The sequence below is a fragment of the Anguilla anguilla genome, chromosome 3 (assembly GCF_013347855.1).
Source record: "Anguilla anguilla isolate fAngAng1 chromosome 3, fAngAng1.pri, whole genome shotgun sequence".
Classification (NCBI taxonomy): Eukaryota; Metazoa; Chordata; class Actinopteri; order Anguilliformes; family Anguillidae; genus Anguilla; species Anguilla anguilla.
The window spans coordinates 54,628,272-54,654,731 of NC_049203.1; the positions used below are offsets into that span (position 1 = coordinate 54,628,272).

Sequence of the window (26,460 nt, forward strand, 5' to 3'; positions counted from 1 at the left end):
AAGTGCGCTCATGAATGCCGTACCCCAACGGCACAGTCTCCCTGAATCACCATCCCAGAGCTGCTCTCTTCAGGTCCTCTGGCTTTAACACAGCACAGCAGATGTATTGTCCAAAGGAGTGTAGCTGTAAAACCACAGAAAGCTGACCCTGCCTCCAATTCTACCCCGCCCCTCCCTCTACAGGTACGCTGTGTCCATGGCCCGAAAGATTGGCGCCAGAGTCTACGCCCTTCCTGACGACCTGGTGGAGGTGAAACCCAAAATGGTGATGACGGTCTTCGCCTGTCTGATGGGACGAGGGATGAAGAAGGCGTAAAGGGACCATGCCGTGCCATGCCATGCCATGCCGGGCCAGCACACAGACCAACATCTCCCCCATAAGCCGTTTGCTGGTTGAAAGGCTTCTGGTTAAAGGAATTACTACAGCCATTGCTTAAAAGAAAAAAAATGTAAATCAACAGACATTAAAACTAAAGAATCTTGTGTTGCTTTGGCAGGACTTAGGTCTTAATAAGGTCTTAATGGGGTGGGGTGGGGTGATGGGAAGGAGCTGGCATTGTTTGGTTACAGAAAGGCTGTTCTCCCCGTCCCCCTGCTCCTCACAAATATGACAGGTTGATCTGCGAAGGTACACATTGCTGAAATGCATTCATATCTTAAACCTCCAAGGTGACTCTGCACCCACACACACACGCATACAGACAGACAGACAGACAGACAGACAAGCATGCACACACAGACAGACACATGCACACACACACACACACACACCGTCAGTTGGCTGAAGCTGTTACGAGACTCCTTGTACATTTTATTTTTGCCTGTTTCTTTTTGGTTTCTGGGGTGATATGTAGATGGAAAGGGTATAGTTAGCTGTATGGATCTTTTTGAGACTTTGGCTTATTTCAATTAACTGTACATCTCAATTTGAACGGCTTTGGAAGTGAGAAAGTGGCTCACCACACACAGTATTGCTGTAATGCAGTGCTTTCCTTTTGTGGCTTTTTGTACCATTAAGATGGAGGCTTATTTTCTTATTTTTATACCTTATATACAGTGTACCAAAAAAAGATGAGACAATACAAGATAACATCCTTTCCAGGTAGAAGCTTTAAAACATTCCATTGTTATGAACGCATTTTAGTATGTGTCTTACGTAAGTATATACCCAAAAATGTTGCTTTTTACATAAAGAAAAAGCGAGGAACTATGCATGAATATCTTATAGTTTTAATGTAAATCTGTACACACCCTGGTGGCTGAAAAGTACAGCTTTTATCCTGACAGGAGCGGTTTCATGCTGTATTCCCTTGGGTTGGGAAATGGGGCTGGGATGGAGATGGCAACACAGGGAACAGAAACCCTCTGTCAAAGATGGAAGGTGTCGCAAAAGAGAGGAGAAGACAGACTGGTCACCGTTTGGTTCAAAGAACCCAATGCTGTGGAGAAAACTGGAAAATGTTTAGCCATGCAAAGTTCAGGAATCTACAGCCAAAAACTGCTCAATAAGAACGGGCTAACAATACCTGTATCTGGGTGACAACTGGTAAAACTGAAATAAAACCATTCCAAACATTTTCTTGGTGCATGTCTCTTGATTTGATGGACATCGCACTTGCAGCAGGAGAGACATGGAGAGATTCCGGTGTCTGTGCTGCTGAAAACCAGTTAGTTATATCAGTCCTGGAGATGTAAAAATAGCACAGAAACATCTGAGACCACTGCGGAATCAAGATGAAAGACCAGCTGTGTCATTTAGCTGATCAAAGAGGACCTCTATTTGTGTGTATTTATTACTGTGTGTGTGTGTGTGTGTGTGTGTGTGTGTGAGCTCTGGAAAGATGAGGCAACAGAGAGGGAATTAAATGTCAACACAGGATATGTAATGAAGTTCATGGTGTATTTTATTGGCCAACTCAGTCTTATTCTGTTCCAGCCTTAAATATCTAACTATTTCTGTTTTCTCCAAAAACATGAAGTTATATTATTGTGCAAGCAAACCTTTTGACAGTCTGAACAAATCAGTGGATTTTTTTTATTTTTTGGTAAGAGTAGTAGTGTCTCAGTGTCATTCCAGGCTAAAACACAAGACAAAACATATCACTACTCACGTTACTAGCATTGAGCTGTAACTTCAGACCTACATAGATGCCATAACAAGTGACTAGCAAAGCTATCCTGATTGAAAAACAACACACAAGTTAATTAAATTCAAACCACACAAATTCTTAAACAAAAAGTATCTACAAGAGCATGCAATTGTAAGACTACATGGCTTGCAAGCAACGTAGCACAAGCTATCATAGCAGTCATACGTTTTGATTGTACAACAAAGACAGAAAAGTAAATCCATTCCTAAGAACACACTTCTCATCCTCTTCTGTTCTTATTTGCCCTCAAGTTTTTTAATAATTAGTCCACACCTTTCATCTCTTCTCCATTATTTATTAATTTTCTCCCTCATTCCCACAGTGGAAGCCCTAAAAATACCTCTGCACTGTGCAGTGGATTGTAGACTGTCTTGTTCTGTTGATGGTGTGAGACTTTTAAATGGAACACTGTTGTATGGGTGCCATTTATCTCTCTCTGAGTGTCTGTTGCAGACCAGTCTTGCTATTTTCAAAGCAGAATTTGACTGTCTGTGGCATCTTGCCAAAAGGCTCTGTGAGGACCAGCTGCAATGGGGTTCAGTGCATTTTTTCTGTGATTGGTATTGTGGAGATCACCAGCGAGAAGAGGTGTGAGGATGATGGGTTGGGGGAGGGGGGGGGGGGGTGGTTGAAGGGTGCACACCCACATACAAAATCAATTGCATTAGTATTGAAATCAAAGATGCAGAAACAAGTGGTGGCCACCGATTCTTCCATAATTAATTAAGAGCCCCCCCCTCATCTTTCAGATGATGAAAGATGCCGCCTTTTTCCTGCCGCAATCAGCCCTCTTCAAAGGGACAAGGGCCTTCCTGAATAATGATGGGCTCCGTGCCACAAAGGAGAGAGCCAGGGAGCTGTGTCTCTCTCAGGTTTTCGAGGAGGATGCTGGATGGCCTCGCCCCTTTGGCCTCTTTCAGGACTTCCTCTGTGGGCAGGGGTGCATGACTGGAGCGAGGGAGCTGATCAGAGTCATGCTCGTTTTCCTTTAGAGCTGAGAAAGAGACGACAAGAGGCGCACGCAATCTAGCGTGCTCTGTGCAACCGAGTGCACTCAACAGCCTTGCCCCCTCCGTGTTGTCATTCCTCTTCCCTTCTTTTCCTGCTCGTCCCTCCATCATTGGAATCTCAGAATGTCCAGGTGACCATCAGAGAAGGGTAGACCTTGGATCAGCTGATGCTGATCTGGATACAGTGGACTGGCAGAGATTTGAAGAGAGGCACAGGTTCTGGGGAGAAGAACACCGATCTGGGGTGGGTGAAGCAACAAAGCTTTGAACAGGCATAAGTGCTGGAGATAAGTGGACTCGCAGGAAACAGACCTGAGGAGAAGGAAGACCTGTGTCCTTGGAGATGCTTTTTCAGAAGGAGCAGAGGTCAAGCTCAGAGCTCTGGGATATAGTAGCAGTAGCTGGGAACTCATTTCTAGATTGGTGAAGTTTCTTCTCAGTCACATCGCCAGAGAACAGTGGAACAAGCTGGTGAGTACTCTTAAAGGCAGGCCTATTAATATGACGATCTGACATGCACACATTGCACCATGCAAAATATATAGCAATAACAATGCTAGCCTGGCCATTCAGACTGAAAACAGCAGATTGAATACTCTTCACATTCATATACTATGCATGATGCCTCTACATCATGAAACCTATGCACTTGTTGTACGTCGCTCTGGATAAGAGCGTCTGCTAAATGCCTATAATGTAATGTAATGTAATGATTGTTTGAGGTTGTAATAATGATCAGCCATTGCAGGGAATGAATTCTGCTCTTTTCACTTTGTGTTTATATGGGTAAGTTGCGGCAGGTAGATTGTAAACCTCTTTGTAATTCTTGTTCTTTAAAGAAGAACTGAGGTTTGACTGGATTGATGTTGGGCCCTTGTTGAAAGGCAGGATCAGATTGACAGTACATGCTGCCAAGCAAATGACAAACCAATTCATTAAGAGCATGTCCGTTCCTTGCTGCCCTCCTACAATCTTCACAAATTGCTCATCTCCTTTACTTCCTGTCCTCTGGCAGCCTGGAGAATGAAAAATTAAGCTTGTTTACTTAGTGCGTCCTTAGCACATTGGCACTCAGAGGCAGTGGCGATGTTTCATTTGAGCTTGGTCAAAGGTCTGCTCATGGTTCACGGTACATTAGTGGCCCAGTGTGAATACAACATCTTCTTCTCTTTGTCTTTTTATTTTCTGTCTCGCTCATTCCCTTTCTCCCCTCTTGAAAGGGGATGGTGGGGACATTCATCGCTACCATACCTGTTGTTGCTATGGATGCCAAGGTTGTTTCCATGGTTACAATGTGCTTTTCTGTGGCAATTGATGCAGACCGGATGTGCTGTTTTCTGGTCCTTGCTGCACCTGCTATCATTTACTCCTCCTTGAATTCAGAATTGCTGAAGTGTTGACCCCAATTTGGATTTTATGTCATAGAACACCAGAAGAATCCTCATGCTCCTTTGGTGACTTAACTGCTCAGACACTGAACAATGGTGACAGCATAAACACAGAATCCTATGGATGGAGAATATACTTGTAATGATCCATTTTTGGATCTATCACTTCAAATGAGATGGATCTCATTACACCTAAGCCATTTTATTTGTGATACTATGCTAATGATTGAATATCTTTCTGTTAATACAGTCACTTATAGTGAGGTGGCTCTTGTCATGCTTATTGCCTTCTCGGTGTGGATAAGGCATGATGTAAATGTTTTGGTAGATAAAATGCTTTAACTCTCCCCAGTAAATGTGCTAGTCCTTATAATTCTACCCCTACATGGCTGGCTTGCCCTCCACATGCCCAGAGCAGCATGTTACTTCTTCCACAATTTAATTGTATTGATTATGTCTCTCTCTTCTTTGTTAATGTATTGCTGTGTAACTAAAATGACTGGGTTGAATCAGTACATTTAAAGGCTCTCGCTCTTTCTCTCTTTCTCTCCTTCACTGTCTCACAAACTCCTCTGTTTCCCATTTCTCACTTGTAAGTGAATATTATCATCTTTCTGTTTAACTCAAAACTCAAGAAGTGTTTGCTGGCATAACCCACTGAAAATTTCAGACAGTGGTATGGTGGAACAGTGAAGATACTGGACTAGTAACTGTAAGTTGCGTGTTTGCATTTCTCATGCACAGTTGGTAATGTAACTGTTTAACCTGAATTCCTTCAGCAGCCATGTAAATGGATAAAATGTTGGATGTAAACTATTTTCTTCACCTTGGGCGAGGATGTCTGTTAAGCACCTAAATGTAATTTAATAATGTGTACTGCATTCTAATTTTCAGGTTGGAGGGTATGCTACAAATATTTTGTGTTGTTGCAGTGACAGAATGACAGGCCAGGTGGCAGTAGAGAGCTCAGACCTGTCCACGCACAGGCTATCAGTGAAAACTTCAATGGAGGATGAATCTGACCGGGCAGACAGCACCTTCAGCCGGTAAAAGGGGGTCTGCATCAGTTTGATTTGGATAATGCTGTGCCTTATTGGCCTGTGTTTGTTGAAACCCTGGTGTCTATGCCCTTCTCTGTAGTGTGCCATCTGTGTGTGATGACACCTGCTCAGAACTGCAGAGGGTGGCAACAATCGAACCCCGAGGACTCAACTCCCCAAATTCCTTCAGGGGAAGAGGGGCCATGTCTCGGTGAGTGCTTGTGCCTTTTTGTGTATATTTGTTTAAAAAAATATATAATAATAATAAAAAATAAAAAGCTTCCAGAATTAAGTTTTATACAGTAGTTTGCACTGTGACTTTCAATTTGAGTCAGTGAGTGTATTCTCACTCTCACTATTGAATTCTTGGTGTATCCAGTGATCATTTCCTCCAGATTACCACAGGGAAAGACTTGTATTCGCTATAAAAATTTAGCATTACACACACATTCCTATTTGCATAAACAGGCAAAAACAATATTCTCTTTTCACTCCCTCTGAAATGTTGATGATGTTGATGAAATCCAGAGCATTGAGGTCTCTCTCTCTCTCTCACTATCTCTCTCCCTCTCCCTCCCTCTCTCTCTCTTCCTCTCCCTCCCTCTCTCTTTTCTCTATGTCTCTCCCTCCGTATTTCTTTGTTTCACTCTCTCTCTTAGGTTGGTGAGTATGGTGATCACTCTGCGTGAGTGGGCCCATAAGAGCCTGTTGGAGGAGGAAGAGCGGCCCGACTCGTTCTTGGAGAGGTTCCGTGGGCCTGAGCTCCAGGTTGCCCCCAGCCGCATGAGCACCAACCAAGGCGACGCCACAGGCTCCAACAGCAACAAGCAGGCCAAGTGCGTTTGAGTCCGTGTACATTCGATATGTCCGTGCCCTTTAACTGCAGAACCGAGTCTGTGGTATCTTTTGAAAAGATGAACTTAGTGATACGAAGTGATATAACTATTAGGTTACATCTCTTATGTGTCACTGCCATAGTTTTGTTTGAATCAGCATCCACAGACTGAATCATAGTTTATAAAGGGGTCACAGTTTAGCCGTTTTGACACCATTATAAGGATCACTGCACATCTGTCATTTAAGGAAGCAAAAGCCTGCAATGAATTGTTTTTTTTTGTGAATTTTTTTAAAACTTTTTTTAAAAACGTTTTTTACAAATAATTACAAATATTATGTCTTCTTATTCACACTTAAAAGACAAAAGTGAAACATAATTTGAAAATGATTTGGTCCATTTTTAACAAGTTTTGATTATGGGCAGCAAACAAAACTAGCCCAACGTGGGTGACTGGTGCATTCGACCTCATAGGATTGCACTCGGTGCAACCTAAAGTCCAGTGAGTGAATAAGTGATCGGAGTCTGGAATCCACACTTACATCCTGTCTTCTTCGGCCCACAGAAAGAAGCCAGATGTGTTTGTCATGGCACCAGCTGATGACATGTATTATCGCTGGTTGTTCATAATTGCTGCTGCCGTTCTTTATAACTGGTGCCTCCTAGTGGTCAGGTATAGTAATCCCTGTTTCTGAAAGTGCACTGAAATGTTGCTATATGCTGTGTATTATATACATGCATGTGTGTGTGTGTGTGTGTGTGTGTATTCAGTTACTAATATATTTGGCTACGTAAGCAAATATGAGTCTAATACAAGTGACTGCCATTTTTAAACACAGAAGCAGGGTGCGTGTTGCGCAATACGAGCCTCTACTAAGACAGTGAAGAGAAGCTTCTGGAACAGCAGCTGCCTCATTAAATTCGAACTATATAATAAGGGCACTGATTACTAATCACTCAGATGGTAAGGGCACAGACCTCTCTGACTGTGTCTGAATACTTTAAAAAAAATCCTCCATCACTGTCCCCTTGTCATCAGTCCCCCAGAATAATGGAACTAACTGGCTACCCTGTCAGTAAATGTCCAAATTTTTGAATATATAAAGGAAGGAAACATGGTACGTCCTCGTTTGCTTCCTTTGACGAGTGATATAAGTACTTATCCTTAGTGGAACGTACTTGAGCTATAAATGGTTGCAAATGACAGACTTTCTTTTTTAAAGCAAGCTAGTAATCAAAAAGTTTGGGGAAGCACTGGTGCATATGTGAAAGGAAGGACTGAAGAAAGGATACATTTTGTAAACGACATGCATCACAATTAAGGTTTATTTGTTATTTCTCATTTTTTACAATGGTCACCGCACACTGTTTTACAGATGTCTGAATTCTCACAAGTACATTTGCACTGGTCTTGTTTCCTTATCTCCTCTACTCCTTCTGAAGTTTTTAGAAGGAAGCAGGAAAAGGAAGCACGGTAGGAAAATTTAGAAAGCATTTGAGCACAGCTACTGTTTTAGATTGCTTCTCCTTTTGCAGTGATGGTGCATGTAAATACATTGATGGTGCACTGTGCCATTTTAGTACAGTAGTTGCATTTTCTCTGCATTCAGGGCCTGCTTTGATGAGCTGCAGACCAATAACACCATCCTCTGGCTGGTGCTGGACTACCTGTCCGATGCTGTGTACATCCTGGACTCCTGTGTCCGGCTGCGCACAGGTAAGTTGTCTTTGCCAGACCCGTATAGAGAGACTCTCAGTCAATATAGTTTGGCTTATTATTCCCACCTCTTACACTTGTTTCTGCTGCAGGCTTCCTGGAGCAGGGTCTGCTGGTGAAAGACTTGTCCAAGCTGAGGGACCACTATGTCCGAACGCTGCAGTTCAAACTGGACGTGCTGTCCATCTTGCCCACGGACCTGGCCTATGTGGCCACCGGCATTCACACGCCCCAGCTGCGGTTTAACCGCCTGCTCCGCTTTTCCCGCATGTTTGAGTTCTTTGACCGCACAGAGACACGCACCAACTACCCAAACATGTTCCGCATCTGCAACCTGGTGCTCTACATCCTGGTCATCATCCACTGGAACGCCTGCATCTACTTCGCCATCTCCAAGTCCTTGGGCTTTGGCTCTGACACCTGGGTCTACCCAAACATCTCAGACCCGGAGTTTGGTTCGCTGGCCCGAGGCTACATCTACTGCCTCTACTGGTCCACCCTCACACTCACCACGATCGGGGAGATGCCCGCACCTGTTCGGGACGAGGAGTACCTCTTTGTGGTCTTTGACTTCCTGGTGGGTGTGCTGATTTTCGCCACCATCGTGGGTAATGTGGGAGCCATGATCTCCAACATGAATGCCACGCGGGCAGAGTTCCAGGGCCGCATCGATGCCATCAAGCATTACATGCAGTTCCGCAAGGTGAGCAAGGAACTGGAGGCACGCGTCATCAAGTGGTTCGACTACCTGTGGACCAACAAGAAGGCCATAGACGAGCAGGAGGTCCTGAAGAACTTACCGAACAAGCTGCGGGCCGAGATCGCCATCAACGTGCACCTGGATACCCTGAAGAAGGTGCGGATCTTCCAGGACTGCGAGGCGGGTCTGCTGGTGGAGCTGGTGCTCAAGCTCCGCCCCCAGGTCTTCAGCCCCGGTGACTACGTCTGCCGCAAAGGCGACATTGGCAAGGAGATGTACATCATCAAGGAGGGCCGGCTGGCGGTGGTGGCGGATGACGGCGTCACGCAGTACGCCCTGCTGACCGCCGGCAGCTGCTTCGGCGAGATCAGCATCCTCAACATCCAGGGCAGCAAGATGGGCAACCGCCGCACCGCCAACATCCGCAGCATCGGCTACTCCGACCTCTTCTGCCTGTCCAAAGACGACCTGATGGAGGCCGTGATGGAGTTCCCGGACGCTAAGAAGGTGCTGGAGGAGCGAGGGAGGGAGATCCTGCAGAAGGAGGGCCTGCTGGACGACAGGGCGGGCGGTGGTCTGGGCGGGGAGGAGATGGAGGAGAAGGTGGAGCGGTTGGAGGCCTCCCTGGACACCCTGCAGACGCGCTTCGCCCGGCTGCTCAGCGAGTACACGGCCACGCAGCAGAGACTCAAGCAGCGGCTCACCGCGCTCGAGCGCCAGCTCCGGCAAAATGGCAGCGGCTTCCTGTCCGATGTGGACGGCAACGAGAGCTCCAACGATGCCGATGGAACCCACAGCGAGGCGTATATCTTACTCTGAGCACTGTTGTGCGCCAGACACCTAGACTGTTTACACCCTCATTGCACACATACATGTTCCATATAGTTCTCTCTTCATGCATGCACATGCAAGAAAATGGCTTAATTTTACTCACAACTTCAGTAGGGACTTCTTTATTGTTCTTTGAGAATATTTTTTACTATCTTTTTGTACTCCTTTTATATGCTTGGCTTGTGTTGTGCTTGTGTTTGGTAGTACAATGCATAAATACAAAGAAAAAACATACCCAGAGCATAATATTCATCTGTCCCTGACCATGTTCAGTCTCCCAGTGACATCAGTGGCTGGTGCTCCCTTAAGACCTCTGTGGTTTCCATGGTGATGCAGAACTGGACTCACACCAGGGCAGCAATGCTGCAGCATGCTTCAGAGTCCTCACCGTGACCTTGAGCAGCACAGCAAGCGTCCTCTGCACTCCTCAGTGACACAGCTGCCATGTCACGTCTCTCAAAACAAAAGCAGACATTTATTTATTTATTCATTTATTTATCCGGAACTGAACCTAAGCCTCGGATAAAGCTGTCTTGTCCACAAACTGCCTGGGTCAACATCACATCGTCCATTATCACCAATGCTATTCAGACCAGCCACGTTTCCAAAGCAGGCAGAAAGCCACACTCAGGCAAATTTTGATTAGTCAAAAATCAAAACTGTCTGATCCTTGTCTCAGAATGAGGCACGTATGGGCCTCAGCTGTGACTGATGAGCAAGGTGGAGAGGTTCTGTGAGTGGACTCAAAGACAGCTTGACAGGACAGGCTCACAGGAAGAAAAAAAAGACTTTGTCCCAAAAATTTGAGCTCACTGTACCTGTCAAATCCTAAGTGACACTGTCACACGCCATGTGTGACACCCCTGGGAATGGAGATGTGGCAGTACCGGGCAACACCGTTGTCCATCGCATGGAGAGAGAGAGCACACCCACACAAACATGAAATAAAATGAACGGACACCTTCACCCTTCCCCCTCACGAGTTCCGGGCAAAAACAATAAACTGAAACAACAAGCTAAAATAACAAAGACAAAAGAAAGTAAACCTTTTCAGTTCCATGCTTTGTCGTTGACCCGCCTTCATGGCAAGGTCCAGCTCCTCCAGCATCCCAGCTGAGGATTGCTTTCTTTTTCTTTTGTGCTCAAACTAAAGCGAAAAGAAAATCATAACTGCGCTCTCAGTGTTTGCTCCCGGTCTTGGCCCCAAACTGTGCAGAGCAGCACGCCTTTAAGCACCTGGGCTGATTAGTTAACGCAACCCAGGTGCGTGTGCTCTCTCCACCAGCCGGCGCAGCCGAGACCAATCCGCCTCTTCGGTGGACCGAATGCTACAGACACTTATCATTGATCAAGACTGATGTAATGTGCATTCAATGTCCATTCTGTTGTTATTCCAAGGATAATTGTTTTGCAGGTGAATAATATATTTTTATTTGCTATAAGGTTTTGTCCAGTCCAGTATATGCATGTGTATATCGAGACTAACTTTATATAGTGAATGCAAGTCTGCCCCTTTGGTTATTTTCTTACAACCACTGATAGATGTATATGATGTCATTGTCTCCAGGAAAAAGAGTAAGTGGCTTTCATTTAAATTGAACATCAAACACCATAGAGTAGCATATTAAGTCTATGTCATTCTGGGTCACCACAAATATCATCACAAACAGAAATGATCTCTCCTCATAGACTGTACCTATCCAAGCTTACCTGAAAAAAATATTAAATATTCTCTTTTTGAAGGGTGAATACACACCCTGAACATATAAATAACAATTTGTGTCAATAAAATAATGGTAATCACTTTTGACGTTGTGCATTATTTAGTGTCCCTGCAATTTTATTATCCCAATATGGCCTCATAATCATTATGAATTTGCTGATATTTTCATTTTTTAAAAATTTGTCGTAAATTTCAGTGTGGACACATTCATCGCCACCCTGCTTATGACTGCGTGCAACCTTCATTGGAACTTTTGGGAGGGAACAGAAATACATGGCACCCAAATAAGCCCTCATGTCCCAAAGCTTTCAGCACCAAATAAAACAAGCCATTTCTACAGTAGTGGTGTTTATTTTATTTATTTATGAAGAATATTTTCAACAGGCTTGCAAGATGTCCAAAATCCCACCAGCAATATCATCTGTTAGCTGATTGAGCAGAACCATGACAGTTGAATGACCAATAAAAATCCCAAAATGAAAATGAGCATAATGCTGTTTTTAGAACAAGTCTCTATTCATGAAGAAAAACATATATATTACCTCAGTCCAGCATGTCAGTTTAATTCAAAATACAGCTTGTTGAAGTTAATACAACTTCATGAAAAAACAAAAAAAATAAAAAAAATAAAATGGCAACTTGACCTCATTTGCATAACTTCATGTTAAAGTTCACCGTGTTTCACCTTTGTGAATCCAGGACCGAGGCAGGCGTGGTCCAACAGCTGAGACTTCATAGGATGGAACCAATTTTACAATTCTGGCCTTAATTAAGAAAATAACAGCAACAAAAACAGAAATTGAAAGCCCCCCAGTATGAAACTTTATGAGCAGGGCAATCACTCAAGCGGAAGTCAATATGACCATATGTGCACCAGTGTGAGGCTCCTCCTTGGTCACCAGCTCATAACCTCAGTCATTTCACAACACATCAATCTCCCTCCCTTTTACTGCCATATAATATACTGGTAAGTCGGCTAAAAACCGCACATCTTATGCCCAGCAGCTCGGTTCACATGATCTGCATGGGATCATGAGAAAGGGCGTTGGGCCAAAATAATGGGAACTGTGGCTCCATTTGGACTCATGACTTTACTCGTCTGAAGGTCAACTCCTTAAGAAAATGAAGCAGCAGGAATGAAACGCAGTGAAAAGTGCTATTTCATGTTGAATATCAACATACCGCAAAGCTCTGTACCTGCATGTAAGAGGAAAATGAGAAAACAAATGAGATATCACAGCATTCTGCTTTTGAAATCAGTGCATTATACATGTGTACATACAGTATACATTCAGAAGCATAAAATGGAAGATATTTATATGCTCTGGATAAACAGCACACATAAAAAAGTTGCATATATAACAGTTTAATACAATGTGACATAAGTGTAACGTCACATCATATATTTCATAAACTGCTAAGTAAAAATAATTGTGGGGAACTAACATTAAACAGAAAACATACCGATTTGCCAATGGCAATTTGACAAATGTGATGTATGAAATAAATAAATGAGCCTAAATGAGCCTTGCTCTTCTGAAGGACAAAAAGCCCAAGAACAGAACAGGCTGCATCAAAGATTTTTCTATTTTCCTCAGTATGCCTTGAGATGTAAATGTAAGTTTGCCCACATATAGACAGTCAGGGTTACGGGTGATGAATTCATGCTGTTTGAGGTAAACCTGACCCAGGAACTGACACCATGTATAGGTTCAGAATTAGACTGGTGCAGGCTACTGACCTTACAAACTTTGTAGAGGAGAAACCTCAAATCACTACTATTTTGCAAAGTGGACTGTATATTCATGATGATGACAGCAATACTGTAGTGACCGTGCTGATGGCAGACTGTTGAAATATCAGTAGAATGCACACTATCTTTAGCAACACAAAGGTGAGAGCCCTCCGGGAATGAGTGAGGATCATTTCAGATGATTTCACCACCACTCAACAAATTATTTTGTCTACCACAAGACTGGATTCTCAGATTAAGATTAAAGCCTAGACTCCAGAATAGCTCCCATCTTACCTAAATGAGCCAAAAATGGCCAAAGTGAGGCTGAGTGAGTAAGCCTGTTCTTACACCATACGTGTGTGTAACATTTTAGAATGTAGTGATGATCGCGTTAGCATTGGTTAGCATTATTGACCGAATGACTTCCATGCTGCTTCTAGTCCGTGCCTAAGGCAGGTGTGATCTTGGACCTTGTGTGGTGAGGACAGGAAGATCAGCTTCAGTTCAAGTATCTGGTCTTGACAGTGGTTGGTTCCCCTGGCTGAAGCAGGTATGGAAGTGTCCCTCCATGGCACCCCCCCTCCCAGCCTCCCTACTTCTTCACACAGTTGGGCCAGCTGAGTCCTCCACAGGCAGCTGAAGTGACGATGTAGAGCACCACCTGGGGAGACCCACATACACCTGTTAAGTGACACAGCACCTACTCCAAAAAAGAACTCCAGCTGTGTCCGAAAAGACAAGGCCAGCACTCACAATGGATACACTGACGAGGATGATGGTCAGCTTCAGGTTCTTCATGCACATGGCACGTGCCAGGTTACGGCTGCTGGTTTTAAAGGTGACAGACTGGCACCAGAAAATGACACAAAGAGAACAAGAGACAGCATCAGTGCTACAAGTTAATGGCCTGAACAGAAACCACAAAAAATCTGGAGAACGTGAATACTACCCACAGAGTCCACAAGGTTCTCGGTCTTGTCAATCAGCAGCTCAATCTTCTCTCCTCTCTGAGCCACCAGGTCTATGTGGAGACAGTAGTAAGGGAGATCAATTCAGAAAGCAAAACATGATAATCTTCACCTATAGGAGTATAAACACTACATTTCCTCAGCCATGTGAAAAAAATCTGAAATAACAATGTTATTGTTATTGTTATGTTATTGTAATAGTTCTATTCATTCACTTCTGCTTACCGATATTGCGGACCATGATTCCCTTTAAGTCATCCACCTGTGCCTGCGTGTCTGTCGCGCGATCTGCAGCCTGTGGATCCGAGTGGTGCTTCTGTTGAGGGTAGGGGGTTAGAGAGAGTAGATTTCACATCATTTGAGACCCTGAGACAACCTTTACTTTAAATCACCGGGTCTGGCTCACAATACAAACCACAACTGCATTCACTAACCCCAGTGCAAATGACCCAACCTGCCACAGAAAACTCTCAAAAAATTTCTCAGAAGTAAAAATAAGTAATTATTTTACCTCAGTATTAACTTGAAGGGGAAAAAACACACAGAAAATCTGGCCCAGTGGCAGCTTTTTGGGTTGACACCACGTACAGAGATCTGCTGTGAGTTAGATATTTCCCAGAGTGCATTTCCCCCCGAGGCAATGACTGGTGTCATGCTTGAATCACGGGACAGTGTTATAAAATACTCCATCATGAAACCAAAGACCTTGGCCTCCTTTTAGTTTGGGGAATAATACACCAAGCTAATCCCCCCACCCCAGATTGAACCATTCCCTCATTTAAAGCTGTGTTCAGGCTTGACATCTCAAGGCAGTGAAAAAAACACACACTCACAGGCCCTCTGTAGAGCTTAACCAGTTCTAGTCCCTTGCACTGCCTTACTACAGAAAATTTTGGCTTGCATTAATAACTTCTTGTAGTGACAAACAGGTACACAATCTGTGGCAACTACAGGTGAGCTTTAACATTTGTATAAATCAGCTCTGAAACAATTACGTACAAGAATATTAAGTACGAATGACTATAACGAATCATAGCGCTATGATAAATTTATTGTAGTAAATTTTCAACTTCTATGGACATTTATTTCTCCTAGCAAATTGTCAAATGCAAGCCTTATTAATATTGATCACAGGGAATTTCAGGTATGGTCAGGTGGGCCCATGATGACCAGTGGGTGGGTGTGCATGTTTCTGAGCCACTCACCATCTGTGCAGCCAGTGCACTGGAGAATTCGCTGTTCATGGCATAGGGTAGGGCCGTCTGGGCCCGAGAGCCATAGGTCGTCTGAAAACGCTTCTTCACCTCGCTCAGGAAGTTGAATGCCCGTGACCTCTCAAAGTCCTGCAGTGGAAAGCAGGCTTAGCGCAGGAGCTGTGCCAGCTGGCCTCATTTACATGCATTCTCCATATTCATTAAGACAACCAAACATGAAAGATAGTCAGTCCAGGCAAATAACCTGGCTAGCCAAAGCCTTTCATTCGGTGTTCCCTATTCATGACTGATAGCATTAATAGTCCTTAGATCGGTCTCAGTGCTAAAGGGAAATATGCACAAGCTCATTGGTATTCATGTGCAATTCTGCCATGAAAAGGCACAACTCCGTATTTCCAATGGAGAACTGGGTGTCATATCTAGTACTTGCAGTCATTTCAACTTGCTATTTATAAAAGGTCAATAAACATTCCTCGCAAAGCACAGCCCTGCATGAAAAACTGGAACTGCAAGGGGAAGACTGAAAGTGACCACGAAGCCTGGCTGATACTCACATCGTCTGTGATACACAAGTAGATAATTCTGTCATGACAGATGTAGTGGAACAGATAGCTACAGATAGGGAGGAGAGTAAAGCTATGCATTAGTGCCAGTCAAAACACTACACACAACATATCGCAATCGTATATAAAAATATAAAACAAACACAAAAGCCAGGTTCGCTTCAAGCTTATGATCACCCACTGGACAAAAAAGAGAGAGCAATGGATGAAGCCTACTGCTCTTGTATGTCAATCTGGAGGATTTACTTACCTAAAACCATTTTATTAATGTAGTGAGAGTGAAGTTTCAAGAACCTGACAACAGGTGAAGCTAGAACATGCTGTCAATCATTGCCTAGTTTGAGCCAATCAAAACACCTTGCTTTCACACAGCAGAACAAAATGACTGGTAGAAATCACATACATTTTTTTGTGAATCAACGAAAATGGATTTCTGTTCTGCTAGAACTACATTTTTAAAGTCAAGCTATACAACTGAGAATGAAAATACTGCTGTATATACAGGTTTGAACTGGGACCAAATCATACATCACAATGAAGGTGTGAGGGTTGCAAATTCTAAATTTAGCAGCCAGTCCTGCATGTAGGAAAAAGTAACTTCTGGCCCAGCAGAAAAGACACTCACTTGCCATGGGAGTAGGTCAATTTGTTGTTCTCTGATGGTATTTTAGCCAAGATTTGCTCCGTGACCTCCAGGAAGTTACCACCACACCATGCATGTTTGGCCAGGACGGTGGTACCTCGGGACACCACCGCAAATAGGATTGCCATGGCAACAGGTAATTCCAGCACTGGTCATCGAAGGAATGTGGGCAATGGCGTGAAGGGGTTGGTCAGAGCATAACTCAGAGGCTGAAATTGGTTTTTAAATTGCTAGAACATAAAAAAGAGAAGATATTCTTAAAATTGTTAAAAACTGACAGGCATGAGTATAACTAGTTAGTTGGTAGTTACCTTCACATATTTTATCGCAATAGACTAAGATTACTAAGAGGTTAGCGTTAAAATAAAAACTCGTTACACAAAAAATATATTTAGCTAGCTCTATCGTTAGACAGACAAACTGCTGCTAGCTACTGTGAAACTGAACATCCATTATGGAACAGCCAATGTGTAGTCAAATAAATAACATTAGTTAATAGTTGCGTATGGTATTAGATTGCTAGTTAGCAAGTGTCTCGATCAAGGCAAGAACAAATTATGTATATAACTCAATTTGCCATACGTCGACGTAGGATAACGTTAAAGTTATAACGACAAAGAGCTAACTAAGCTCTAGATATCCTTGCCAAGCTAATGAAATGCTAGATAGCAAGCCGGCCCTTCCTTGTGTCATGTGAGGTGATTTACTGAAAGTTCACGTTAATCACACACGAATGTATCGATAGACAATCTAGGAAACAATTTACCACGGTGCACATGGACTAAGCCATGTTGCTCTGTTGTTGTTGGGGCCACACGGTTTGTAACCCAACGTTTAGCTATGTGGTAGCTAGCTATTAGCCTTCTGGAATGTCACATGTTCGCTGTCATAACGCTATCTGCTTTCGGAATCACAGCTACGTGTCAACAAGCCAGGTATCACAAGTACTACTGGACTAGTATAGCTAAAAATTATTAGACTAGTTAGACTAGCTACACTATCGAACAGCACTTAACAGAAACCAGAGTTGACGCGTTGACGTCAACCACCACACATCAGATACTGACAATAAACTTTGAAATATTCTGTAAAGATCTGCCTACCTTCGGTTTAAATCCAAATCGCCAGTTTTAGCGTGTGGCAACCTCAAATGTTTGCTGCCCAGGCACCTTCTGTTAGTGTTTACCACCAGTCTCTGGCAGCCGCATCTACACTGCGTGAGTACTTTCACTCGCTACGAGTGTGGGATATGTAGTTCAGAACTGTGGAGACTACAATAGGTTATTGATGCTTTCTCCTCAAAGTTTTGACCATGGTTTTAACCTCTGTATTCCTACTGTTAATGTTTTAAGGCAGAAAATAGCATGTTTATGTAAATTATAATGTAAATAAAACATAGCCATTTTGAAATCCGGTACCAGTTTCAGAGAGAGGGAAAGGGAGAGAGAGAGAGATAATTGTATGAGATTATGCATGATTTCCCTAACGGTATTGTGCCATTTTGGCTCGTGTTTTCTCCATTTGAAATAACAATAAAGTATAACAATATAGTCCATTCAATGTTACATAATGTTTGCTTTCTGCTCGTTTAAATTCAATGAGAGACAGAAACCTATTTCAGAGTCCTATGAATACAGATACACATTACTTTACAGGCATTTAGCAGACGCTCTTATCCAGAGCGACTTACACAACTTTTACATAGTATTTTACATTGTATCCATTTATACAGCTGGATATATGAAGCAATTCCGGTTAAGTGCCTTGCCCAAGGGTACAACGGCAGTGTGCTACCCAGGAATCGAACCTATGACCCCCCCCCCCCAAAAAAAAAAAAAAAACACTTAATTTTACAAAATACAACCTGAAAGTCCAAAACCCAGATAGGTGAAAAAATGTTAAACTATCCAATAGTTTTGAGAACAAAAAAAAAACGTAGCTAAGTTTAAACCTCTAAAACTACAGAAATTGATAAAACTGGAGCAAACGTTCACAACAGTGGAAGAGGAACACGCTGTTCCAGTTGTTTTGCAGTTCTGTGGTCTAGACTGGTCTAAACCTGGTTTCAAACCTCCAGCTAAGCACATCTCAATTGATCTTTTGTGTTCAAAAAGAATAAAGTGGTGGATTGTAATACGTCTTTACAAAATAATAATAGCCTAAAATGTCCAAATAGAAGGGCAGCTCACATCGGCTGCTCATCGTTCCGTTCAAATTAACGTTAAAGCGAGCATGCGCTATGTGACGTCATTATTCGTCTGCTGTTGGAAGCATGGCAGGGGTAGAAGATAAGAAAGCAGTGTTGGAAATGGTAAGAGTGGAGTAAAACTGTTAACCAAATTAAACCCGAATGGGATGTTGATTTAAGAAATATAACTAGCTTTGCGTACTCACGTTGGTTATATCCCATAAACACCAAGCGTGGTGTGCCTAGAGCTTATTTCATGTTACTGAGCTGGGAAGGTCTAACGTGTGTCACTTTGCATTGATAGCGTTTTGCGAGTAATTAACGATCTAGCTAGCTGGATAACACGTGTTTAACGATTCTTTCTGGTTGTGTCGCGCGCCGGACTTGTACGCTTTCAGCAATTGCAATTACCTACGCAAGCTAACTTAGTGGCTCAGCCTCTCTTCGTAAAGTCAATTCAGTTGACTCCATGAACCGAACTTCTTGCCGCTTGAGGGTAGTGAAGTACCGATTATGTTGGTAGCTAGCTAGCTCTGGAAGAATGTCCTGTCATCTCGAATAATCATAGCTCATTGATATAGCTACAGATGCCGAAATGATTCCTTTCGAAGAATGCTTGCAAAAAGAGAATAATTTCCAAATTGTCGCAGAAGTGTCATGCTGCACTACGTATGTTTACTCACATTTTAAAACGGTAGAATTTTTTGTAAGCGCGTGAACTTATTTAGCTCCCTCATAGAGTACGTATTGCACCAAACAGTCTCTCAGTTCTGCTGATTAGTGCTATTAAAAAAAGTTTTTCCTTATATTATGGCGGATATTACATTGCGCACAGAGGTATTTTGGCCGTCGTGTTAAAAAAGAAACTGTTTCGGACTGACAGGACTAGCCTGGTTCCTAGTCTTATCCTGTTTCTGTATATTTACAAACCCAGGGGGGTTTCTCCATAATTACACTTTTGTGCCAGGGCATAAAGTTTACCGTGCAGTGACATAACTATTATAACAGTAATACATTTTCTCTGTGTTCCAGGTGCAGGCGGATGGTGCAGATGAAGGTTGTGTGACCTTTGTGCTGCATGAGGAAGACCACACCCTGGGGAATGCGCTGAGATATGTAGTTATGAAGAAGTAAGACCATGTGAACTGCCTTGAGTGACTGCCATTCCAATGTCTACACCATCAACAGTCTTTGTCTTTGTCTTTGACTGATATGTCATCTTATAACTGTGAAAGCGGTTTCCAATTACCATCATAACAACATATCCAAATGATAATGACCACAATAAACTGATGAACAGCATTTAAAAAAGGTAAATACTACTAACCTCATGACCACAGTGACTAATGACAACCATACAAATTCTCTGCTAATTAGAGATTACCTCTAATGAATGCAGCAGCCTTGTTTTCTTATGATCACAACAGATGATGCTAATAAGCTGCAATCATATTTTTAAATGACTTTCCACCACCACTCCTGAGATCTGTGTTTGTTGTATGCCTATTTTGCTGTCCCCCACTCTTGTGTGGTTTTAAGAAATTAAATGTTCATGATGCACAAGGTTTGATTTGATCTGATATGTAGTATCAACATGTGGTATCATGTAGCCAATGTACTACAGTGTTCTCACTAGATAATGTCTGTGCAAGCGTAAGTCTCATTAGTTGGGTGATTTGTAAGCCTTTGGGGTAATTCTTCATTAGCATTTGCCTGTGGTAATGTTAGTAAGTGGTGAAACAGGAAATTGACTAGTGGAAGGATCTTTAGAAGAGGAAAGAACAATTTGATGTTTTGGTTTATTTGATATGGATAGATTCAATCTGATACAGTATATGATACAATTTTGTAAATGTTGTAGGCTTCTAACAAAAATAACCTTGCAAGGGCCACTTAGAATTAGAGAAAAAGAGAGGACAAACCTCAGACTACAGTCTCTGTAATGCAGTTTGTACAGTTTTTTTTATTTAATTTTTGTTTTGACTCTGAAGAGTGTGTGAATGACAACGGTGCTCTTTTCCTGTGTCCTCAGCCCAAATGTGGAATTCTGTGGCTACAGTATCACTCACCCCTCGGAGAGCAAGATCAACTTCCGCATACAGACTCGAGGTGACGCTTACTTTGCTTGCGCCACACCTCATCCCGCTGCGTGTGCATGTGCATGTGCACATGTGCGTGTGCGACGGTAGGCCTTAGAGCAAATGGATTTCTACTGGGAAGAAAAGTGGGCAGTGCGTCTAAGGGCTTCTCCTCTGCACATGCGAACACACACACACCCCTCACAAATTCCGCTGAGGGTTTGGCAGATTTTTGCTTGCCATCTGTGCTTTTTTGTGTGTTTTTTTTTTCAGGCGTACCCAGATCAGTTAATTTAGTTTCAGAGCACACTCAAACCCAGTGCTGCTGTTCACATGACCAGGGGCTGCTGCCAGAGAGAATCTGTCCAGTTGAAAACATTTGCTTTCCCCGCTGAAAGAAAAGCTCTGCTGTCTCTTTGGTCCCATGTGCCCTTTAGGGGTAAAGAATGTTTTTTTTTCTTCTCTCTTCTTTCCTGTGCAGCATTCTTGCAAAGAAAGGAATCAATTTTCTTAAATGAGAATATTGGATGAACCACTGTTGCAGTGTGTCAAAATGTAGGGCAGGGTGCCCAACCCTCTGGCCCCTAATTGAATTGGTTGGGGGTGAAGATTGGGGGGGGAGGTATAATAGACATTTGTTGACATCACCAGTCCCCCCCCTCGTTTTATCTCCCTCTGTTCCAGACAGACATCTATGCATTTAACCCAATCTTTGAAAGACATGAAATGGAGATTTTGAGACGGGCATTAAACCTTAATGCACAAATGGGTTAAGCTTGGAAGGGGAAAAAAAGATTATTCATGGCCAGTCTCCACTGTAATTAGAGGCCCCGCCAGCACTGTCTGTGGACTGAATGTAATTAGCAGAGGAGGGTAATTGGCGCAGATGTGAATGTAACAGTGTCTGGGTGAAGACCATGGCCGTTCCCTCACCATCGACTCTGAAAACAGGCTGGCTCTTAAGCAGCTGATGCAGCAGCACCACAGTCAGTTTGTGTCTCTTGAGCATCTGTGTTCCAAATTCTTATAACCTCAATACCTTCTCTCGTGGCTGAGGACCCATTAATAAAACACACAATGTTTGATCATTGTAATTTCATTAGGCAAATTACAGTGATCACAGTATTAATAAGGATGTGTAAGCCAGATGAGATTTATACATGTATGTGACAGCCCTGTATGTCATTCATTAAATATGAAAATGTGGAGGGGGAAATGTTCTTGGAGGAAAGTAGCCTATTTCTTTCCCCATTCAATGTGGAACCCTTGGACTTGGACTTAAGACTGCCTAAAGACTGGCTAAGGAGGGGTTTCTCAAATGCATGCTGTTGTGTCCCATTAGGCTGAAAGCCAACCGCCAAATATGTTTGTCAAAAGGTCAGTCCTCTGGAGGGTAACAGGAAGTTGAAAAGTGTGTTGTACACAATGACCGTGATTGTATACTTTCATTACTTAAATTGAATTAGTTTTTCCATTTATACCACTTAACAATTTAGGTTAAGGGCCTTGTTCAATGATAAAAGATTTAAAAAAACCATCCACTTAGAACAGTCATCGGTTTGAAGTTTATGGAGTGGTTTTCCTAAATTCAAGGAACATTGTCCGTCATACAGTTTTACACCAAAGGCCCACATAAAAATCAGCTGTTCCTTGTCATTAATCTTACATTTTTATGTGTTTGGTTGAATATGCAAGCCACAATGTAGTTTTACTGACTCTAAGATTAGGGGAAACATGGTAGTCATGATTTTACTGTGGAATGCCCTTAAAGAATGTAATCAGTGTATTTGGAAAGGTTATTTAGACAGGAATAAATTTAGACAGGAAGTTGATGGTTCTTTCTGACGTTTATTGTACAACCACGTCAGAAGTACGTGTATTCCATAGACATTTCTTTTCCAGATAACTGACGTATTGCTGAACTTTTGATGCGGAAGTGGTTCATCATCTCACTTTCAGCAGCCTGTTATTGCTTAATATGAGAAATTTCTCATGTTCACAACTAAAGAAGTGGTGAGATTCCAAGTGAGGCCAAAAATAGAATGAAAATGATTTCAAAACAACTCGTGTTTGTGTTTAAGTGAAGCTCCCTGGAGCCCCGTGGCCCTTTCCCTTGATGAGCACCTCATGGTGTATTGAACCGAAGAGCAATTCAGTCCTGAACAGTATCTACCATCCACACAAATTGAAAGAGTTGTCCTTGGCTTAACTCATGCCAGTGCCGTGTAGTGTAGTGCAGTGTTGGTGTTGTGTCCTATTCCTGGGAAACATCTGTGCGATTTCTGCTTTTCTCTGTGAGTGGGCCAGTACATTTCAAAATTAAAAAAAGTATAGTGTCAAAAAGTGATGCAAATATGGGCCCTGTATCCCATTAGTATTAAGAAGATTCTATGTGTTGCAGCTCAGGCATTTTTATTGATGGGTATGTTATTCTGTTTTTATTACCAAGCTATTACAACTATACCAATGTAATGTAGGTTAATTATTAGCTTAATTATTAATTGAGTGAATTATTAATTATTACATGAGTGATTTGTTGTTTTGTTTCCCTGTATGAAAAACAAGACTGAAGCATTTTATTATGTTCACGGCTGTGTGAGTTTCTGTGTGCAGAGAGTGACTCGTTTTTCCCTCTGTCCGTCTCCAGGTGGGTTGCCTGCAGTGGAGCCTCTTAGGAAGGGTTTGAACGACCTGACCGAGGTGTGTCAGTATGTCCTCAACATATTTGAGGTGAGCTTACCCCCTGTACTTTAGGACCCCATTCTTGTTTATTTCCTGTTTGTTTTGGACAGCAACAGCAGAGCTTTGCCAGAAGTTCATATAGTATCTGCCTCACCCGTCCATCTCTGTAGCTTGCATGTATGTTCTAGTGAATGCTGCCAGATTGGACTGGAGCTACTAAAAGCCCTATTGCCCCTGGAGAGGGGCATCAGTGCAATCTCCCCCCCTCCTCCCTAAACTGAAAAGATAAGCTAGCTGCCAAGTTCCATCTCTGGCACCACTTTAAATGCAACTGCTGATGATTCATCTGTTTTTGAATTCTGTTTTTCCTTCTTCACTCACCTACCTGCCTGTCTGTCATTGTTCAAAACTAGAACAATGTGATCGTCACCATCAGAGCAGAGAGCTTTGTCAATAAACTGTATCTATGAGTACAGATTAACTAAAAGGAAATCATTGTATTAAATGTTATTGATTGTTTACAGTTAATTCAACCCCACAGTTGTGTGGATTCACAGGTGTATTAGGGCCAACATTGTACAGACCTAAGGTAATGGTAATGGGTTGCTACAGTGTACCTGCTTCTCAGAATATTTTCTTTTTATGCTGTGGGTGGTAAGTGGTGTCCTTCAGATTGAGTGCTATTTCAGTGGAACTGATCTAATTGGGAGGGGGGGGTGTTTTTGTGTGCATACATGTGTATGTACATGTCTGTGTGTGGGGGTGGGGTTTACAGAAAGTGTCAGGGAACCCACTGTTATGAAACGTGTGTCAGTCTCAATTTTGTATGATCGCTCGCCCATACAAAGGTGCATTTCTTTTGCCCGAACAAAGGATACTTTGTTCCACAAGCATACTCATCTTTTTTTTCTTCCAGAAACATCACAACTGTATGTATTTTTCACTGGCATTTTTCTCGTAAATTTAATTCAATTACAGATCAAACCACTTTGGTCTCATGATTGAGGTCTTCTTAGCTGTGCATGTAGATGAAGAATTATCCTGTCTCTTTGAAAATATATTTTTTTGATCACTCATTTAACTTATTCACCATAGACTCGAGTAAAGGAGTTCAGGGAGACACAGGAAGAGGTCATGGACTGAAGCCATGGATTCTGGGAACAAAATTACTCAGGGTACCTGGAAGAGCAGTTCTGGAATGAGTATCTGAGCTTTCAAGCCAACACAAGACTGGCATGGACTTTACAACGTACTAATTTGCACAACAGTCTGCAGATTTGTTGCAAAATTAATTTTGATGTTGGTCATGAATAGCAAATTAAAGGGGATGAATCAATGAATGGAAATGTTTGTCCTAACTTTTCAGTGACAGATTTAAGTAAAATGTTAATATTTTGCTGAAAAAGACCTCCGTTATTTTTATTTTACCCTCAAGCAGAAACCTCAAGCTGTCTTTGGGGATTTCCTGTTTTGGCTTGCACCACAGTCTTTTTCCCGGATCTCTTAGTCCTCTATCGGTCAGTGGAAGACCTTTTAGCAGTTTTTTTTCATATTCTGTTTCTAGAATATGCTGCATTAGTATTATATATATATATATATATATTTTATATGAAACCTTATGCTTTCATTTTTCGTAAAGAATGTTACCTTATGTGGTATTGTATTGGTCCTTGAAGGAATGCTTAACAATAAAACAACATCATGTAAAATCTTGTGTAAATCTCCAAGTCAACTGTATTTTTCATGTTATGAGCAGATATTGATTCCAAAGAACTGAACTGCACCATGAGCGAGAAATATAGGTGTAAACATCTGAATCTAATGCGTTTCCTGTTGTGCTTCACAAATGGAAAAACGTCCTTTATCAATCTGGATTTTGAGAATCACAAAGTTTTCCCCAATTTTGGATTTGATAAATTTTGCATAAACAGAGACCATTGCTTTCCGTGAAAATATTTTACCGGTTATATATTTATAAAATAAGCTTTAAAAGGGGATATATATTGCAGTCATCATCCATATCTTGACTCGGGATTAGAATGGTTTTATTAATTTTAAGGAATTGTACCTTCTAGTATGGATCTGCTTTACAAAACTGCCAGGAGTTGTATTTGTCCACAAAAGTGTGACCATAACTTGTGTAAATGAATGGATTTAATGTAAAGTGACCAGCACCAGTGTGCACTCAATAAGCAGTGTGTCTCCTGCATGCTCCCAGTAAGGGTCGAGTTAGTAGTATCTCCAAAAAGCTGTACAGGAAGAAACCTAATAATCCTAGTTAATAGTTCAACTGTACAGTTACTTTTGTAATTTTAACTGCATTACACTTGCATTTGATTGAGTTGTTTACTGTATACTGTTAACCATTTCATAAAAAAGTTCTTGGAAGTCTTTAATGTTACACATTGAAATTAAAAATGAATGTTGTGACTGCAGGAAGTGAATTTCATCACCACACACATCACAGACTCAGACCGGTATCCCCTGGGCTCTCATCTGTCCTCACGGCAGGGATCCAACTCGTCAGGTCTGAGCGGTGATTGCAGTGGTGCTGATGGATTCGAAAGGCCGAGTTGTGGAAGGCTTTTAAACTCACTCTGCACATTGATTCCCATCAGCACTTAGGATGAAACATGCCTGTGATATGTATGTTTGGCTTGAACTGAGCTCTTGTGACATAGTGAGGAAAGAATGCATGGCAAGTTCACGAAAGGTGATGTGTGTACGAATACGTGTGTGCGAGCATGTGAATTAGTAAGTCCTCTGAAGTACCTGCATTGTTAAGTTTTAATTAAGTTCATTACGGCATCATCAGTTTTTTTGTCATTTACTAGTTAGAATTGAGGCAAAACTAGTGCTTGTGTGCATTTAAAAAAGAATGTCACTATTATTGTATGGTGTCACACTCACTGTCTATTGTGACATTTAGTGCCGTCATTTTACAGACTCAAGTCAGTAGTGGATTTTCTGCACAATGACAGCTCCTCGTTTGTGC

General features: G+C 42.2%; 4 protein-coding genes across 9 annotated transcripts in view; 3 read left to right on the forward strand and 1 right to left on the reverse strand.

Moving 5' to 3' along the window:
* Positions 1 to 1,576, forward strand: part of LOC118223654 (plastin-3-like) — a 34,986-nt gene extending 33,410 nt beyond the window's left edge. For all 3 annotated transcript variants that reach the window (XM_035410480.1, XM_035410482.1, XM_035410481.1), the window contains one exon: positions 184 to 1,576. In XM_035410480.1, coding sequence (XP_035266371.1) covers positions 184 to 316 — 133 coding nt within the window. In that variant the 3' untranslated portion in view covers positions 317 to 1,576. The remainder of the gene's footprint in view (positions 1 to 183) is intronic.
* Positions 1,577 to 2,949: 1,373 nt separating this feature from the next.
* LOC118223881 (cyclic nucleotide-gated cation channel-like) lies at positions 2,950 to 11,474 on the forward strand. Of its 2 annotated transcripts, none has more exons than XM_035410902.1 (7): positions 2,950 to 3,631; positions 5,481 to 5,594; positions 5,689 to 5,799; positions 6,248 to 6,424; positions 6,989 to 7,096; positions 8,034 to 8,140; positions 8,233 to 11,474. In XM_035410902.1, the coding sequence occupies exons 2-7, from the start codon at positions 5,488 to 5,490 to the stop codon at positions 9,657 to 9,659; spliced, it is 2,037 nt and encodes a 678-aa protein (XP_035266793.1). In that variant the 5' UTR covers positions 2,950 to 3,631; positions 5,481 to 5,487; the 3' UTR covers positions 9,660 to 11,474. The 2 variants fall into 2 exon arrangements, with proteins under 2 accessions (XP_035266793.1, XP_035266794.1); XM_035410903.1 differs by lacking the exon at positions 2,950 to 3,631 and adding an exon at positions 3,886 to 5,260.
* Positions 11,475 to 11,725: 251 nt separating this feature from the next.
* Positions 11,726 to 17,772, reverse strand: LOC118223882 (vesicle-associated membrane protein 7-like). Of its 3 annotated transcripts, XR_004764516.1 has the most exons (9): positions 17,621 to 17,772; positions 16,500 to 16,747; positions 15,866 to 15,923; positions 15,303 to 15,440; positions 14,323 to 14,413; positions 14,083 to 14,150; positions 13,883 to 13,975; positions 13,600 to 13,790; positions 11,726 to 12,591 (listed from the first exon to the last, which is right to left on the reverse strand). XR_004764516.1 is itself a non-coding variant. In XM_035410904.1 (8 exons), the coding sequence occupies exons 2-8, from the start codon at positions 16,643 to 16,645 to the stop codon at positions 13,722 to 13,724; spliced, it is 663 nt and encodes a 220-aa protein (XP_035266795.1). In that variant the 5' UTR covers positions 16,646 to 16,747; positions 17,621 to 17,772; the 3' UTR covers positions 11,726 to 13,721. The 3 variants fall into 3 exon arrangements, 2 of the variants coding, with proteins under 2 accessions (XP_035266795.1, XP_035266796.1); XM_035410904.1 differs by having other exon boundaries at positions 11,726 to 13,790; XM_035410905.1 differs by lacking the exon at positions 17,621 to 17,772 and adding an exon at positions 17,284 to 17,395 and having other exon boundaries at positions 11,726 to 13,790.
* A 925-nt stretch (positions 17,773 to 18,697) lies between these two features.
* Positions 18,698 to 25,179, forward strand: polr1d (RNA polymerase I and III subunit D). Its single transcript, XM_035408070.1, has 5 exons — positions 18,698 to 18,828; positions 19,738 to 19,835; positions 20,738 to 20,814; positions 23,431 to 23,513; positions 24,561 to 25,179. The coding sequence occupies exons 1-5, from the start codon at positions 18,790 to 18,792 to the stop codon at positions 24,606 to 24,608; spliced, it is 345 nt and encodes a 114-aa protein (XP_035263961.1). The 5' UTR covers positions 18,698 to 18,789; the 3' UTR covers positions 24,609 to 25,179.
* The last annotated feature ends 1,281 nt before the right edge of the window (positions 25,180 to 26,460 follow it).

Bases quoted from the DNA above. Each gene is read 5' to 3' on its own strand.
- LOC118223881 (XM_035410902.1), top strand. From the start codon at position 5,488: ATGACAGGCCAGGTGGCAGTAGAGAGCTCAGACCTGTCCACGCACAGG. The intron at 5,800-6,247 runs GTGAGTGCTTGT...TCTCTCTCTTAG, and splicing joins GGAAGAGGGGCCATGTCTCG to GTTGGTGAGTATGGTGATCA. The intron at 8,141-8,232 runs GTAAGTTGTCTT...TTTCTGCTGCAG, and splicing joins CTGTGTCCGGCTGCGCACAG to GCTTCCTGGAGCAGGGTCTG.
- LOC118223882 (XM_035410904.1), bottom strand. From the start codon at position 16,645: ATGGCAATCCTATTTGCGGTGGTGTCCCGAGGTACCACCGTCCTGGCC. The intron at 15,441-15,865 runs GTGAGTATCAGC...TTTCCACTGCAG, and splicing joins ACTTGTGTATCACAGACGAT to GACTTTGAGAGGTCACGGGC. The intron at 13,976-14,082 runs GTGGGTAGTATT...TTCTGGTGCCAG, and splicing joins CCGAGAACCTTGTGGACTCT to TCTGTCACCTTTAAAACCAG.
- polr1d (XM_035408070.1), top strand. From the start codon at position 18,790: ATGGCAGGGGTAGAAGATAAGAAAGCAGTGTTGGAAATG. The intron at 20,815-23,430 runs GTGACGCTTACT...GTCCGTCTCCAG, and splicing joins CTTCCGCATACAGACTCGAG to GTGGGTTGCCTGCAGTGGAG. The intron at 23,514-24,560 runs GTGAGCTTACCC...TATTCACCATAG, and splicing joins ATGTCCTCAACATATTTGAG to ACTCGAGTAAAGGAGTTCAG.